The sequence below is a fragment of the Tetrao urogallus genome (assembly GCF_951394365.1).
Source record: "Tetrao urogallus genome assembly, chromosome: 8".
In the NCBI taxonomy this organism is placed as follows: Eukaryota; Metazoa; Chordata; class Aves; order Galliformes; family Phasianidae; genus Tetrao; species Tetrao urogallus.
Window position 1 is genome coordinate 17422050 of NC_136821.1, and position 18327 is coordinate 17440376.

Consider the following 18327-nt stretch of genomic DNA (forward strand, 5'->3'; position numbering starts at 1 on the left):
GGGATGAATTTAGCCTTGGATTTACCACGGAGGGAGGTACCAGAAGGATGGAGCAGTGAAGCTGTTAGGGTCAGCATTACTGTTGTGCATTACTGTTGTGCAATATTGTGCCTGTCCTGCCCAATTTCCAGCCCTCATGTTGCTTCTTTCTGAATATGCCATGCTTGCCCTCAAGATACGGTATGTCACAGCATTTCCTCCTAAGGAGGATTTCCGGTTTTGTCGGAAAGGCATTTAATTGTTAAGGGCTTTAAATTTTTAATATATGGAGTCTGTTGAAAGTATATCTTCAGAAGTGGTAAAGGAGCATAGAAGCAATTTCTGGAATATGCTAATTCACTGAATCACAGAATTGTAGGGGTTGGAAGGGACCTCCTGAGATCATCGAGTCCAACCCCCCTGCCAAAGCAGGTTCCCTACACCAGGTCGCACAGGTAGGCATCCAGGCAGGTCTTGAACATCTCCAGAGAAGGAGACTCCACCACCTCCCTGGGCAGCCTGTTCCAGTGCTCCATCACCTCACTGTAAAGAAGTTCCTGCGCATGTTTGTGTGGAACTTCCTATGCTGCAGTTTCCAGCCGTTTCCCCTTGTCCTGTCTCCACTCACCACTGAAAACAGTCTGGCCTCGCCATTCTGCCCCCCACACCTTAGATATTTATAGACCTGGATCAGGTCCCCTCTCAGTCTTCTCTTCTCAAGGCTGAACAGACCCAGTTCACTCAGCCTTTCCTCATAGGAGAGATGCTCCAGGCCCTTCACCATCTTCGTGGCCCTCCGCTGGACTCTTTCCAAGAGATCCTTGTCTTTTTTGTACTGGGGAGCCCAGAACTGGACGCAGCACTCCAGATGAGGCCTCACCAGGGCAGAGTAGAGGGGGAGGATCACCTCCCTCGACCTGCTGGCCACGCTCTTTTTAATGCACCCCAGTAATCCATTGGCCTTTTTGGCTACAAGGGCACACTGCTGGCTCATGGCCAACCTGTCATCCACCAGGACACCCAGGTCCCTTTCCGCAGAGCTCCCCTCCAGCAGGTCATCCCCCAACCTGTACTGGTGCATGGAATTATTCCTCCCCAGATGCAAGACTCTACACTTGCTTTTGTTAAACCTCATCCGGTTTTTTTCTGCCCAGCTCTCCAGCCTATCCAGGTCTCGCTGAATGGCAACACAGCCTTCAGGCGTGTCAGCCAATCCTCCCAACTTCGTATCATCAGCAAACTTGCTGAGGGTGGCCATTATCCCCTCATCAAGGTCATTGATGAAGATGTTGAACAAGACCAGACCCAGCACAGACCCCTGAGGAACACCGCTAGTTACAGGCCTCCAACTGGACTCTGCACCACCAACGACGACCCTCTGCGCTCTGCCAGTCAGCCAGTTCTCAACCCACCTCACTGTCCACTCATCTATCCCACACTTCCTCAGCTTTGTTATAAGGATGTCGTGGGGGACAGTATCAAATGCCTTGCTGAAATCAAGGTAGACTACATCCACTGCTCTTCCCCCATCCACCCAGCCAGGGACAACATCATAGAAGGCTACCAGGTTGGTCAAGCACGACCTCCCCCTTGTGAATCCGTGCTGACTATTCCTGATAACCTCCTCTTCTTCCAGTTGTCTGGAGATGACATCCAGTACAAGCTGTTCCATCACCTTTCCAGGGACAGAGGTGAGGCTGACTGGCCTATAATTGCCTGGGTCTTCCTTCTTGCCTTTTTTGAAGACCGGGGTGACATTGGCTATCTTCCAGTCTTCAGGCACCTCCCCCGTCCTCCAAGACTTCTCAAAGATGACAGAAAGTGGTTCAGCAACCACCTCTGCCAGCTCCCTCAGCACCCGTGGATGAATCCCATTGGGTCCCATGGATTTGTGAACACTGGTGTTGCCTAGGCGCTCCTGGACCACCTCTTCCCTGACAGAAGGGAGGTCTTCCATTCCCCAGATCCTCTCACTCACCTCCAGGGTCTCAGATTCCCGAGGGGGAGCTTTTTCACTGAAAACAGAAGCAAAGAAGGCATTCAGTATCTCCGCCTTCTCAGCATCCCCCGTTACCAGAACACCCCCGTCACTTAGCAGGGGAGCCACATTCTCCCTAGTCTTCCTTTTACTGTTAATGTACTTGAAAAACCCTTTTTTATTATCCTTTATCCCCTTTGCCAGATTTAATTCCAGGCGGGCTTCAGCCTTCCTTGTCGCATCCCTGTAGACCCTGACAACATTCCTGTATTCTTCCCAAGTAGTCAGACCCTTTTTCCACATTTCATGGGCTTTCTTCTTTCCTTTGAGTTTGTGCACGAGCTCCTTGCTCATCCACACAGGTCTCCTGCTACCCTTTCCCGATTTCTTCCTCACAGGGACACACCGATCCTGAGCTTGGAAGAAGAGCTGCTTAAATGCCCACCAGCTCTCACAGGCCCCCTTGTCTTCCCACACCCTAGCCCATGAGACAGCTCCAAGTAGGCCCCGGAAGAGATCGAAGTCGGCTCTCCTAAAGTCCAGGATAGCAATCCTACTTTTTGCTTTACTTCTTCCACTCAGGATCTTGAACTCCACCATCTCGTGGTCACTGCAACCCAAGCTACCCCCGACCTTTACTTCCCTGACAAGCCCTTCTCTATTAGTGAGAATAAGGTCCAGCAGTACCCCTCTCCTCGTCGATTCCTCAACCACCTGCATCAGGAAGTTGTCTTCAATTCAATTCCCCAGGGTTTTTTTTTGTTGTTGTTGTTTGTTTGTTTGCAAAGAAGATTGTGGAGCAAAGCTGGTTTTTGTCAGTGATGTTTGACCTGGGTTTCCAGGGGGTGTGAGGCTCTGCCTTCTGCGTCACTAAACGTGGTGGAACACTGCATGGCAGTCAATGAGCAGGTGGAGATCGGTGTTAATTCTTCTTGCCACAACATTTTATGTGGTGCTAAAAGTATGTAAAAAATAAGACAAATGGGATTGTAGAGTATAAGTAAAGCAGTGTTTCCTCCTGTCTAAGACAGTTTTAATTCAAAAGGCTGCAGTTTTTTCCCAGCCCTTAGGAATGTTCACATGCCTAAGAGATTTCTGTGATGGTGACAATGAATTGCTTTGCCCTCATTGATGCAAGAGTGCTAGTAATCTGCCGAATAGCCATATGGTTTACATTTATTTTAATGTGTCTTTGACATCAGGAGAATAGCTGAGACAGCAGAAGAAATTGCTTATGTTTTGGAGTTCAGCCAGAACTCAGATTATTCACGTTTAGTAATCAAAGAACTACCAGTTTGCTCAGTAGAGAATGTTTGAAAATCTTTATGGGTTTAAAATGTCACTCACATCAGGATTTTGTAAAATTAGGAAGTATGTTTTGCATTTCACAGCCAAATACAGCTGTATCAGGATTTGTTCCCAGTTTTCGGGGTTCTGGCTTCTATTTCAGTCATGAGATATATGGAATTAAGTGCTCTGTCTTTCACAGGTTTTACGCTGCTGTAGGCCTACTGCCCAAAGAACAAAATAAAGCAGATGAAAAGCGTGGGTGTATAGAGCATTACTTGTATATGAGAGTCATCTGTCAGTGCATCATTGCCACTGCTTACCTATTTAATCAGTTATAATTTAGTCACACGTAAATGAGACTTGGATGTTTCTCGCAAGAGTACACTGCATTTTGGAGGAGCATTACTGTAGTAACTAGAAGAAGTAGGGGTATGTGTATGCTTGTTGTGTAGGAAAAGATTGTCCTGCAGCACATAACTCTTGTTTCATGTTGCTTTGCAGCTTTGAACAAATCACTGAAAAAATCTCAATTTCTTGAATTAGTGCTGAACTATCTATAGTCTTTCTTCTAATAGAAAACGAAGGGCTATAATGAAAAAACTTGATGTCTGGTAATAGGCATTCTCGCTTGTAGTACAGTCGTTCCTCAGTTTTGCAATTCTTGAACTTCCTTTGAACATTCAGTCACCAGCGACGTGTGTAAGCCTGGAATGGTGCGCGAAGAGAACTGGTGGAAATGCCACGTGTAGTCATTAAGTAATGGTAACTGGTATGGATAAAGAGAACTACTATAAGGAAGAGAGGGTAATAACGGAGGAAAAATATGAATTGATGCATCCTACAGTGTGTCCACGCACATCACAAACAAGGATAACAAAAGAGCATGAACAAAGAGCAGATGGTGTTTCTAGGATGGGATAACAATCCGTGTTGTTCTTTAAAGTTTTCCCTTAAGTGTTTTGGCCTGACCTTTAGGAAGCCTGTTTACCACAGGTTCCCAGTTTCCAGGATGTTTCCAGGATGTTGCAGATGACCTGAGCAGTGGCTGCTAGTGCAGGCTGAGTGAGTGCTGTATGACTGGGGCTCAGCACTGCCTGGAGCCAGCCTGGAAAGCACAGCAGCTGCTCTGGCGTGGCACGTGTGGAGCTGGGAAGCCCTGTGGGACTGGGCATGATGCCACGGGAGGCAGGTTATTAACTCAGGCTCTGTTCTGCTAAACCCAGAAACTAAGCCACTCAAATGCCAAAAATCAACATTTGAGCTGTTGCTTCCTTTCAGAGGTTGAACTCTGGCAGGGCTTTTTGAAGATGTCTCTTTCTGAAGACCTTGTTCAGATATAGTGATATTTTCTAAGGGACAGTTCTGTAGCAGCAATTATGTTAACAGCACCATTCTTCCTTCTAGTAATAGATTTTATGCTTTACAATCCATATTCTGTACATCCTTCTGTTGTGTCTTGAGTTAAGCAGTGTTCTTAGCAGTAATTACAACTGATTCAAACCTACTGCTTAAGGTGCAGTGCATGCAAAATAGCATATGGCTCTGAATCCTGCTAAGATGATTGAAGAATGTGAGTTTTTGTTGACTTGAAGCAAAAAGAACTGAATGAGCTTGTGCTGGAGTATGGAGTTCAACATTCTACAACCTCCTGAAGGGAGGTTGTGGTGAAGAGGGATTTGGCCTCTTCTTCCAGGCAACGAGCAGGACATGGGGAAATGGCCACAAGTTGTATCAGGGGAGGTTTAGATTAGACATAAAGAAGAACTATTTCAGAGTGATCGGGCACTGGAATGGCTGCCCAGGGAAGTGGTGGAGTCGCCATCCCTGGCAGTGTTCAAGAGGTGTCTGGATGACGTGCTGCGTGATATGGTTTAGTGCTAGTGGTGGCAATGGTGATGAGGAGACGATTGGACTAGGTGATCTTATAGGTCGTTTCCAACCTTGTGATTCTATGATTCTATGATTTCCATTCAAATTCTAATACTAATTGCCTTCGAAAAATCGCATGAAGGCAGTAAGAGACAGACTTGGAGAAATACAGCAGAACACATGCATGGTGCCTTTGCAGGGCTGACTGTGGCATGCCCTTTGGTACTGAGAATCATAGAATCGCAAGATGGGAAAAGAACCTACAAGATCATCTAGTGCAACCATTCTCCCATTACTGTCGCTATCACAAGCACTAAACCATGTCTCATAGCTCCTCATCCAGACACCTCTTGAATACTGCCAGGGATGGCGACTCCACCGCCTCCCTGGGCAGCCATTCCAGTGTCTGACCACTGTCTGAGAGAAAAAGCTTTTCCTTATGTGTAACCTAAATCTCCTCTGGTACAACTTGTGGCCGTTTCCTCAGCTTCTGTTTGTTGAGGTGGTTGCAGCTCCCCGGGCGCACTGATGGCAGGCTGATTGTATCCTCAGCAATCTGGGACACCAGAATATCTCTGATTTCTGTTTCTGTGTAACTAAGAGCAATCCTGTGTTCTTTTGCAGGTCCTGCCTGCTCTGTTCTTTCAAACAACATTGTCATAAATATGAATACGTTCTGATTTCTTTCTAACAGTAGGATAGAGTAGACGGCAGTGGAGTTATCTGTAGTGCCTCAGCCCTCGCTTTAATAAGCTCTGGGGTGAGACAAGACAGAAGCAAACCCAAAAGATAAGATGAGTTTCAGAAATAAATAGTTGCTTGTAATCTGAGACCCCTCCGTGTTTACATGCTTGCTTACAAAGATTAGCGTATAATTTGACTAGGAACTACAATGTTAGTAAATGACAGCATGAATTTTGCTGACATTTACAACAAATGCATTTCACAGATCCACTGTCTTCAGCACAGCTGTATAGTGCTGGGCTTACAGTGCTCATTTTTGTGGCAGTGAGAGTACTCTAGCATTTTCTTGGAGTTCAGCTTATCTCCACTTTAACACCATTTTTGTCAGTGACAAAACAAAACTTTTGATGGTGTAGCACTGATAATTTAATTGCTGGAAGCGAGAAAAACTATATGAAAAGTTGAGGAAATGCATTAATGGGTTCTTTACAACAGCTCATGGCAACAGCAGTCTTACTGAGACAGCTGACCAAACATTTAGGCATAAACATATGGTGATGTATGAAATTCTTGTAAATGTTGACAACACACACGTGCTCACATGGGTGTCCCTGCCCCTCCCCAGAAATCTACATGGTGGGATAGCTTGTTCATGTAGTCTAGCTGTTACCATAGATGATATTCTTTTCTTTTCCAGATGGAATTTGTTAAATTGCACAGCTTTCTGCTGAGCTCCATTGATTAGTGTGTAGATGGCAAATAAAAATTCAGATTGATTTCATTATTTTTAAAGTAAAGTAGTGTAATTCAGCTCTTCCATAGAAACTGACAGAAGAATGGAAGCACTTTTATTCCAGCATTTGGTACTTCTGCCAGTAAGCAACCATGTCAAGAATTCCATAGGTGAGTCTAAAAAAATTGCTATACATTTGAGTGTTATGTAGTAGATGCTGAAGTTTGTAGAGATTCAAAGCTTGTGGGACGTGGACACAATTACCTTGTAGTTCTTCATGAAGCACACACACACACCTACATATATAGTTAACCTTCTGTATTTTCTTTCCTTTGATATTTTCCATAGTTTTATGTCTCATCTCATTTGTGGCTGGCTGTTTTATGTAGTATAAGTGCTGCTTGTCCTTCAGTAGCTGTCAGTGCTTCTACCCCTTTGGAGGAAGTTGAAATTCAAATAGGATCAATAGTACTCCATCAGAAACTGGACACATCCAGGACGATTAAGACACCTCCTTTGCTAGGAGCAGGATATTTTAGTGTGCTCTTTCCTGTGTGTAAAAGCAATAGGCAAAGAACTTTCTGATTCATGGAATATTTTCTTTCACTCTAAATGGAAAGTGAATGTCATGATACCAAAATATCTTCCAAGCCCTATTAAAATTTTGGTCTTATTAATAGCAAAAATTTTGTTTTGAAATTGTGACGTATATAAAAAAATCAGTACATTACAGCATGTCTTCATATTATGCAAAACTGGAATAACCCTGTCAAATATTCCATTCTATTTTAATAGCCTTCTATCCCTAGTGAAACCTCCTGTATATATTTTTGACAGGCTCTGTTGATAAAGAATGTCCTTAAACATGTAAATTTAAACATGTCTAATGTAGCAGAATTTCTTCTAATTCTTCTGTATACATCCTACATCTTTCTGCAGTATCCTTTGCCGAGGACCTATAAGTGAATGTGGTTATTTATCTATTTTACACTTGCAATTTAGCAAACCTGCAGCACGCCTGAAGTGTGTGGTATTTACCATGCCTTTAGCTGCTTGTCAGTATTTATAAAAATAATTTTATTTCAATGTTTTACAGAACCCAAAATGTTTTTTATGACTGTGTTAGTAGGGCATATCATCTGTGATTTAGTTACAAGAAAATATTTTCCTATGTACCTTTTTTTCTCATATAGCTAGCCTATCCCATTTTATTTTTTAATATAGAAGTTTGAGGTTAACATTTTGATACTTAATAATTGAAGAATGAATGAACTGTGTTTTAACTGTGACAATAAACCAAACCTATTACAAAACCAAGGCTGAAAACCAAGTGCTCCCAGCCTCCAGAGACAGTGCAGTCTTAGATGAACAACATACATTGTGTTGTTCTTACAGCATTAATGGAATGGTTCCAAGTCTTTCAGGAATGATCGGGCACCTTTTAAATTCTGCTTGAGTTCCAGCAACTCAGTCGCTCATTTGTGCTTACCCAGTTGTTGCCTCTGAACTTCAAAGCAATAACTTATTATCTACTTTCTTGACAACCTGTTGTCATTTTGCAATAAATCAAATGAATCAGACTGCTGGTTAGTCTTAAAAATCAAGGAGGGTCTCCTACTCTGTATCTCTTACTTTGCAATATAGACTCACCACTGTTACCAGTAAGAAATGATAGATTGATATCACTGAAAGGAGATAAAAGTGCTGTTAAAATTGGGCATGTATTTTTAAATAAATCCTTTTCACATGAGACTGCATGTTTGTATAAGAAAAACTCAGCAGGAGTGTGAGGGGAATCAGAAAATAATTTTACATGGATAGATAGTGATAGGACCAAAGGGATAGTTTTAACCTTGAAGAAGGGAGATACAGGTTAGATGTTAGGGGAAAATTCTTTATTCAGAGGGTGATAAGCACTGGGACTGCTTGCCTGGCCTGGATGGGCCCTGGACAGCCTGATTGTGGGTGACAACCCTGCCCGTGGAAGGGGACTGGCAGGGACCATAAAGATCACCCAGTTCCATTCTGTGTTTCTATGATTCTAGAAAGGACCTGATTTTATGATAATAGAAATTTCTGAGAGTCTGAAACACAAACAATACTGCCTTTGTAGTTTATCTAACACGAACTTCACACGTGTTAAAGTATAAAAGATAGAAATCTTTTCTGCAGATGTGATCCAGTGCTTTAAAGATGGGCTAGCAAATCTCTGCTGGAGCTTTGCGTTCCAGTGGTGCATACAGCTCTGTGAGAGCTGTTGGCCTGCTGCTATCCTGACTGCTGTCATATGCAGTGTCTGTTTTGTGTGCTGGGGTTTAAGGAAGTGCCAGTTGATAGATCAGTCTCTTTGAGGCGGCAGTGTAAAAAGAAATTTACTTTTCTGGGATGTGTTTGCTTTGCTTCCTTAGAAAAAAGAATAAAACTTTAAAAATGCTATTAGAAAACAGCCATTCTGGACAAGAATTTCTGTTCTAAAGTAGAGAATAGTGCTCATGATTGTAGCAGTTTGTAATGACTTCAGGGTTTGGTAATTTTCTCAACTCTCAGCACCTCATTTAGACTGCACTTCTCTGAATGGTAGCGTGTACATATTAAGGAAAATAAAAGTACTCAAGTGACAAATTCGCTGTGATTGCAAGTTATCATTAATGTAATCATTAATGTAAACTGTATCTGTTCCAGCTTCTTCCATCCTGAAGAGAGAGAAGCGGAAGAGAACAAAAAATGTCCATTTTAACTGTGTCACTGTGTATTACTTCACAAGAAGGCAAGGCTTCACCAGCGTTCCCAGCCAAGGGGGAAGCACGCTGGGAATGTCCACGCGCCACAACAGTGTGCGCCAGTACACGCTTGGAGAGTTTGCGATGGAGCAGGAGAGGCTTCACCGGGAGATGCTGCGAGAGCACCTGAGGGAAGAAAAACTCAATTCTCTAAAATTAAAGGTAAAACTCATTAACTTTGTGCTTTGCCTTATGTATTCTCATGAGCAGAGTCAGAGTTGTATGGGCCCAGTGTGCATCTTTTAAACAAAACTGCTTTCAGCTCTAATTTCAGTGAGAGAAATTACATTCTTTATTTTATTTTTGCTGAAGATGCATATTTTTTTGATATTATGAAGCACTGATGTAGCTCTTGCTAATGTGCTTTAAAGTGCTTTACAGGGATGTGGTTGCTTACTTGTTTTCTTACAGAGAAGGTGATAAAGGTGGAGAGAACACTGGAACTTAGTCTGAAGTTAGACTCTGGAACTGCCTCTGAGCCCTGGCAGAGTGCCCTATTTAGACAAAGGAATGATAACATCTTAAGTACAGAAAGCAAAACACCTTATTTTCTTTGCCAGTTTGACTATATTTGGCAGAAAGTAGGGAACAGCAATACAGAAAATGTTTTTAGTGTACCAATTTATGCAATCATTCGTCTTTAGTATTTCACCAAAAGTTGTCTAGTAAGGAATAAAAATCAGACAAATTAACTTGCTTTATCAATTCAGCTTGATGGTAGTTTTGAAGCTGTCCTTTTAATTTAGTAGAGGAAGGAAACTGTATTTGAGAAGAGACAGGAATTCCATTTTTTTGAAGCGTCCTTTCTGTGTCTTTCAATTTGCTCGCAAAATCTCAGGTTTTGTTATTTTGTTTAGTGAATGAAAAACTTCCGGTATGATGGCATATGTTACCTCAGGTGTTTTCAGGTGAATTCTGTAATTAAAGGTGAACAAAGTTGAACTGTGGCTGAACTGCTGGGCTCCACAGCTCCTATTTCTTGTGCTTTGACAGATACGAACGACTATGTAGGTGCAAAGCAAAATAACACCCGCAAATCTCTGCCTTTTTCCACTAGAATGAATGGTGTTTATAACTGTCTGTCTGAATACCTGAAGCAGTGCATATGACCCTTACTGCTACAATTATTTTTTATTCAGTCTCCTATTGTTTTAATTTGAATAGAAAAACAGATTCTTATATGATTGATAATAATTGAATATTTTTATGAAAAAAGCCTCACAAACATAAAACCACGCACGACAGAGGCAAATAAAAGACGGACATTTTGACAGGCTGGAAAAAAAAAGGCTGGAGTTAATGATTTATTGCTATTTAGAGATTATAGCTCTAGACGTCACAGGATCTTCAGAGCATCAGGTGGGAAGTGAGCTGTGTCTCTGAGTAGATCCCTTGGCTGACTTCCAGGAAGAACTGTTTTGCTGTTCACTTGGTTTCTAAATAAATGCAGAAAGGAAAGGCTGTAGATTTCTAAGGTGATCAATCAGTGATTGGGTATAAAGTACTGCATATCTGCACAGAAAAATGAAGAAAATAAGAAACTGAAGGAAGTCAAGGTTGTTCTGATTGATTAGATTGATTGAAGGACTGATTAGAATGATTGTGCAAACAGAAAGTAGTATTTTCTGTGGTTCTGTTCTTAAATTTCAGCTTCCCTGATTAATTTTTCCATTGGATTAAAATGTGCAAGATAGAACGCACTGTCTTTTGTACAACTTGTTTAAAGAAAGAAAAAAGAAATATGAATATTTTGGAATTGTGTGTTTGTAATGTTAGGTACTGTTCATTATTTTTACTTGCTAAAAGTGAGGAGCCAGATAAGAAATTTCAGTTGATTAAAAGCAGATGATAAAGACTACAGTCATCTTGAAATCACTGTAGTCATGTAAAGCAGCTCTTTGATGTAAGCACTGCTGACAGTGGCATAAACACTGTTAGCAGCCGAGTGTGAAAGTTTTAATGGCAATCTGAGCATAAAAGCCATCTTGTTGAGATGAAAGGTACAAGGTAGGCTTTACTTTAAATGTACTGTCATTTGAGAAACGGTATGAGTTAACACAACAGGTTAGCTACAGTACTCTTTATTGCTTATTTATAAAGTCTCTTTAGATTCAGGTATTTGAAAATGATTTGCATGACCCAGAGTGATGTTAAAGCCCCTGAGTCTGCAGCCCAATGGATAAATCAGCACAGACTGTACTTATTTTAAAAACAAGACAAATGCAAATGGAAAAGGATGTGGGTTTGTCTTTTGTAAATAATGTTCTAGCCCTATTTCCATCTGTGTGGTGTTAGGGAATGTGCCTGAGAAGTATCACTGAGGAATGGTAAAATGTTAGGTAGTTGCTATGAGAAATCTGCTATTTTGCGATTTTCTATGAGCTAGGCAATCTTATGAAACCTAAATGTGATGATGGTGCATGTTTTCACATGCATATATGCTTAACAATTTCAAAGAAAGGAAACTCACAGTACATTAACTGCATTAGATAAATATGTGACTTAACTGAATTCATGCAAGCTGGTCATTAAATTATCAATAATTGGTAAATTTGTTTTAGTATTAAGGCAGAATATTCAGTTTTCAGTTTTCCAGTTCTGTCTAGGAGCTTGCAGAAATCTTTAGCTTACTCGATTCATGTAGCTGGACAGTACAAATGGAGGCCAGTAGTGGTATGATATGAAATTATAACAGTTCGGTTTTTCTACAGTGAACTGTAGGAGAAACTAAAAATCTATTATCCGTGTTGGTTTCTTCTGTGTGAAATGTAAAAGAGAACTTCCAGCTCGGGCAGGCAAAGGTATCCAACCCAAATTTGTCACCTTTTACGAAGTTGAAGGGATTTTCAGGCAAACTCTTCATGTGTTCATCAGCTATAGCCTGTTGTTATGAATTAACCTTTAGTTTTATGACGAAAATGTTACCCATCTGCATATATTCGGATGTGTTACAACAACAAGAAAACACAATGCTGTCCTGAGGTTTTGAATAGAAAAATATATTTGATGGTTCTTAATAATCTTCCATCTTAACCAGTTAATTGTTTGAGAAATGTTCAAAGCTTTCAGTTTCATTAATTCATTTGTTCTTTGCGTCACAAAATGGAGAAAAAAAATCAGAGAATACAAGGGAGTCATCCAGCAAGGGAGTGAAAAGGAGCTGAGGTTCTTTGAAATTACAGTTTGCTGTCTAATCTCACTTGATGCCTGTGACTTTGCAGTCCACAGGACGCCTACAGCACCTGACTAGAATTCACTCCTTAATGCTCAATCACTACTTAGCAAAGCTATAAGCTATTAAGCTTTGCAGGAAGAGGAGAAATATGCGACAGGCTGGGCATGGTTGTGTAGGTGCCTTTTGTAAGCTGAGTGGTTAAAGTATTTACCTCATCAGTAAGAGCTGATGATCATGACAAAAATAATTACCAAAGCAGGAATTAGAAGTCTTCCATAGTTTCAAATGTAAATCATGACAAACTATTAAATAACAGTGATCTGCTTAAGGAGTTGTTTGAACTGTGTATATCTGAAAATGGAGAAATTAGAAGTAAGTCATTTTTCTATTAAATGCAAAAAGAAGACCAAAGCAACATAATAGAAGCTATTTAATAGTATCGAGGTAACAGAAAATGAAGAATAAAAATGATTAAGGCTACCATCTGGATGTTCAGCCTGAGTTGTATGTACTGAGGGAAATTGCCCCCCACTGCCATCAGATAGCTGATTGAAGATGCTCTGAACTTTTCTATGCATTTACTTGTCTCTCACTGTAAAGAATACAGAAAAAGACTTTTAATGTTGTTTATTCTACCTTGCTGAACTAATATGTTGAAGTGCTTCATGTAGGGTACCTGGTCACTGTAAAACAAAGTGATTAATAGGAAATAGAGTGAGCAAACAACATAAAGGTAGTTTGAGAGGACATTTCAGATAAAGTAAGAGATGAATGTATATGCATGTAAAACTAGGGATAACAGACACGGTAAGTAACATTAAAGATGAATTGAAATGAAAGCACTAAGCTCTGAAGGCTGCACTGACAGAAAAAGAGTAAGAATATACTGCAAAGAAACAATAATGCCTGTAAAGGCAGAACACTCCTGTGTTAAACAAATATGGCGCTGGATTGCTAAGAAGAGATGATTACTGATCTGGGAAGATTCTCCTTGTGTAACATGTACGTGTTAGTACACTGTATAAGCATTGCAGTCTGAATACTGAGGCTCCTCCCATCTGACGGGGATGAGTATCACCTGACAGTACAGGTTGGAAATAATGAGCATTTTCTTCTATGATTGTCTTATACAGTTAATATAAACACAAAACTGCAATTACAAAAGAAATAGGCCATATGTAGGAGTTCACCATGGAGTAATTCAATTATGCTCTAAAATGACAGAATCAAAAAGATTTTGTAATATAAATGGAAAATGAAAAATGCTAACACAGTTGAGAACCTAATAAAAGCAGCAAGAGTGGTAAAGGTGAGATTCATTGTTAGATAGAAGATGCATATATAGCTAGAAGATGTAATTGATTTGTTTCCTTACGTACAGCACTTTGTTAATTGTTCTGTATAACAGATGACAAAGAATGGTACAGTGGAATCTGAAGAGGCTAATACGCTGACACTGGATGACATTTCTGATGATGATATTGATCTGGACAACACTGAAGTAGATGAGTATTTCTTTCTACAACCCCTGCCAACAAAAAAGCGAAGGGCACTGCTGCGAGCCTCTGGAGTGAAAAAGATTGATGTGGAAGAAAAACATGAGCTGCGGGCCATCCGGCTGTCCAGAGAGGATTGTGGCTGTGACTGCCGTGTGTTTTGTGATCCAGAAACTTGCACTTGCAGTCTTGCAGGCATAAAGTGTCAGGTAAATGTCTACATTATTGTCATTATTTAACTAGCAAGGGAAGGGGCTGTAGGGGTGTGTGTGCATGCACTTTTTTGTTAAGGTGGTAAGTACTGAAAGGTTATTGAGTGAATTATTAAACAGTAACTTGTGGATCTTAAACTAGTTTAAGGCTCGGATTTAAGAGCATGTAATGTGCAATACAATTTTTCTCCTTAAACATCTTTATTTTACAATCAGTTTAGGCATATACACTGTTCAGTATTTTTGGTTTTGTTCATACATATTTTCCTCCTCGTGTTCCCCTTTGGCCTTTATCTAAACATGCAAATGGAAACAGAAGAATCAGTAGCCTGCAGATTTCACAAGGGTATGTAGCTTTTGTTTTAGAGACAATTCACATACTGTCCAAATGTGAATTATAGTCCAAACTCAGTGAGAAGTAGTAAGTCAAACTGCGGTACTGTCCCTTCTTTAACATGCATGATACTTAACATGCAAGCATGAAAAACTGCATGCAGGCAACAAAATATAGCAGGTAGTTTTTCTCTCTACAGATTTAATGGTATCGCATATTGTACATATAGCTGTAAATGTCCCAAAATAGGAACTCCCAAAAGATGGTTTCTGCTAATTACCACAAGTAGCTGTTACGCAGCTGAGTTGGTTTCTTTCTAAACGCATTTTTTACATCATTTCTTAAATCCCTGCTAAATTTTCTCTGCTATTCTAAATAATATGTTCCCTTTGCTGCTCCTGTTTTCATCATCTTCACGTTTTGGGAAGATGTACTAATTGATTGTTTCAGATGGCTCTCTTCTGCATCACATTTGATGTTTAGGTATAGAGTAGATAAAAATTATAGACCTTAAGCTGTCTAATAGAACTATTTGATTTGTGGATTCAGTCACACTTTTATATACTTAAAATGGACACTATGAGACATAGGGATATTTGACACGGCTTATTCTTAAAGTACTTCTCAATTGAATCCCACTTCACTTCTATTTTTAGGCTTTCTAGGTTCTGTGATATAACCAGGTTTATGTTAAGTATCGTTAATCTGTATTCTCTTTTTCAAAAGGTGGATCGTATGTCTTTTCCATGCGGTTGCACTAAAGAAGGGTGTAGCAATACAGCAGGTAGAATTGAATTTAATCCTATCCGTGTACGGACTCACTTTTTGCACACAATAATGAAACTTGAATTGGAGAAAAATAGAGAACAGCAAATTCCATCACTAAATGGCTGCCACAGCGAGATAAGTGCACATACTAGTTCTATGAGTCCGGGACCCCATCCGGTTGAATATTCAATTGCAGAAAATTTTGAGATTGAAACTGAACCTCAGGCTGCAGTTATGCATTCTCAGTCAGCCGAGGACTTGGACTGCCCTGGGGAAGAGGAGGAAGAGGAAGATGGGAGTAGCTTTTGTAGTGGAGTTACTGATTCTAGCACTCAGAGTTTAGCCCCTAGTGAATCAGATGATGATGAAGAGGAAGAGGAAGATGAGGAAGATGATGAGGAAGAAAAAGCAGATGACTTTGTAGAAAGTATGAGCTCCCATGCTGACATGGTGCCTCTTCCTTCTGTCCTTTGCTACTCTGATGGAACTGCTGTGCATGAAAACCACTCTAAAAATGCCTCATACTATACTAACTCTTCAAATCTATATTACCAAATAGAGAACCATGTTGCTGGCACTGCTAACCAGATTGGTGAGACTTACTCAGAAAGGGATGCTATCAAGAATGGCAATCTTTCTCTGGTGCCTTACAGCATGACTTCAGAACAGTTTGTTGACTACACTCGGCAATCAGAGGAAACTTTTAGCAGCCCTCATTACCCTTCTGCAAACCCCTCAGTGATTGTCTGCTGCTCATCTTCTGAAGGTGATAGCAGTGCTCCGTGTAACAGTTTATACACTGAGCATAGGCCAAGTCACTCTCAAGTGGAATTTCACTCATTCTTGAAAGGTCCTTCTCAAGATGGATTTGTTTCAGCTTTGAATGGCGAGAGTGGTGTACAAGAGCACCCTGCCGAGAATTCACTAGTCCTCTCAGAAAAGAGTAGACTGCACGAAGAGTGCATCAAATCACCAGTGGTAGAAACAGTACCTGTTTAATATTAAAATTATTCTAAGACTGACTTCCTGTAATAAAATGCACTCAAATTGGATTTCCTAGAATCTTAACTTTTTTTTTAAGAGGTAGACAACACTTGGGCTATAGTCAATGTTCCAGACACACCTTCAAGCTACATTGCCAGAGGCACTGCACAGAATCAGTTCATGTAAAGGTTAAAAAAAGCAAACCAACGTCAGACTGTCTTTGATAAAAGTAAAACACGTAAGTAAAAAACCACATCTAACATATTTCAAAGTAGCCTACCTGTCAAATATGTGAAACATGCCAAGCTATCTGAATCAAAGCTTCAAGTTTTTGATTGTCGGGCCTGTGCAAGATTGTTAAAAATGATAGTTTGAAATAATCATGTTTAAAGTCCTGATTTTCAACGTATTTGAAAGAACATAACTTTAATGTAAAAGTAATTACTGTACAAAAAAAAGTTTTAATTGTTCTGTACTGTATGTATTTTATTTATAGTAGCTTAGTATTCATGTTTTGATAAAAATGAACAGTGTGTTCATTTGAACAGAAGATCCATAGTTAGTAAGAAAGAGCATGACCAATTTTCATCTGGAGTACCATGTATTTTTTAAATACCATTTCTGATAAATTAACTTAAAATGCATTTTTAGAGTACTATTTTCTCTTTCTTTTTACTGTTCTTGACCAACAGAAGAGTCAGAAAGGGGGGCATGTGCATCTTATAGGAAGGTGAAAGGTAGACAATCCTCCATCAAAATTAGTGGTATTTCTAGAACTAGCACCCCTTCCCAAAGAAAAACGATCTTGTATATAATGGCAAAGCAGTAACTTAAGCTTGCACAGCACCTTTTAGCCCAGCAAACATTCAGATACTTACTTATGCACTTTAGTGCCATTTTGCAGTGATGTTTCGACTGCAGAAACTGTGAACTATTTTGGAGAAATGCCATAGCTCCAGACTCTGAGGTATATGTAAGATCTTAAAGTCCATTGCAGCAAAACTAAGCCAGTATATGAATAAGTCAGTCAGTCAGTAAATACTTGAAAAACAAAAAACAACTAACAAGCAAAAGTCTTGTTGATCACAGTTTAAATGAAGCATGGAAAGTAATGTGGAAGGGTCTAGATTTTCCTAACTATTTAGCAGTTTTTATGAAATACAAAGGATTTTGTGGACTGTAGACTGTCCCTTGAATTACTTGATCTAAATAAGGATCAGTATAGTCAATGACAAAACACAGTTACAGATATTTTACATCGCTGAAGTCTGCACGCAGAATAGAGCATACACCATATGGATTTCCATTACTTTGTACTCCAGTTATTCAAAAAATAAATGGAAATTAAAATGCCTGCTTTACCTTATGAGCAGACATTGCTTTCTTCAAGAAAAGGAAGTGTACTAGAGCCTGCTTTTCTGTACGCTGGTAGTTCTCTGCAGACTTTGATTTCAGAAGCCATTTTAATTTTGTTCTAATAATGAAATATTATCATACATCAAATATAGCTGCTGTGAAGACCTGTTTTGTTTGCCAAAATAAGGATCACCATCTTATTTTCATCTGTCAAATCTCCATGGTTAGCTGTAAGCATGTAAACAGACTATCAACTTTAGCTCTGTGACAGTGACTGGTTAGAAGCTCTTTACAACATCACATAAAGTGCTTCAGTAGAATAATTTCCAGATCTAAAATGTGCTTTTTAAAAAATAAACTTAATTATTTTAGTGAGATCTGGGCATTTACTGAGATCAGCATTTTCTGATTTTCTACGCTAAATTAGCAAAATATTTTTACTCCACATACTCACTGGAAAGGTTTTTTTTTTTTGTTTCCACAAGTCCTACACATGTTTTATCTTTCTCAAATTGCATCAGAAAGTGCTAGTTCTCCTAGGACTGGATATTCCATATTTACAGCATACTCCATGGTCTGGGAAAGTGCAGTCATGTTGATCAACTGCCTCTGCAGCTCCTTAAGCCCTGCTGCTCTTAGTCACTCTAATCTATTTCTGTACAGGCTGAGTAGCCAAGTAAATGCGTGTG

General features: G+C 40.0%; 1 protein-coding gene across 1 annotated transcript in view; it reads left to right on the forward strand.

Annotated features, from left to right (window-relative positions):
• The window catches only part of CSRNP3 (cysteine and serine rich nuclear protein 3), a gene marked incomplete at both ends in the record, with an annotated part of 62338 nt that extends 46041 nt beyond the window's left edge, over positions 1–16297 (forward strand). The window contains 3 exons of the mRNA XM_079538964.1: positions 9216–9475; positions 13897–14193; positions 15257–16297. Coding sequence (XP_079395090.1) covers positions 9216–9475; positions 13897–14193; positions 15257–16297 — 1598 coding nt within the window. The remainder of the gene's footprint in view (positions 1–9215; positions 9476–13896; positions 14194–15256) is intronic.
• Between the last annotated feature and the right edge of the window lie 2030 nt (positions 16298–18327).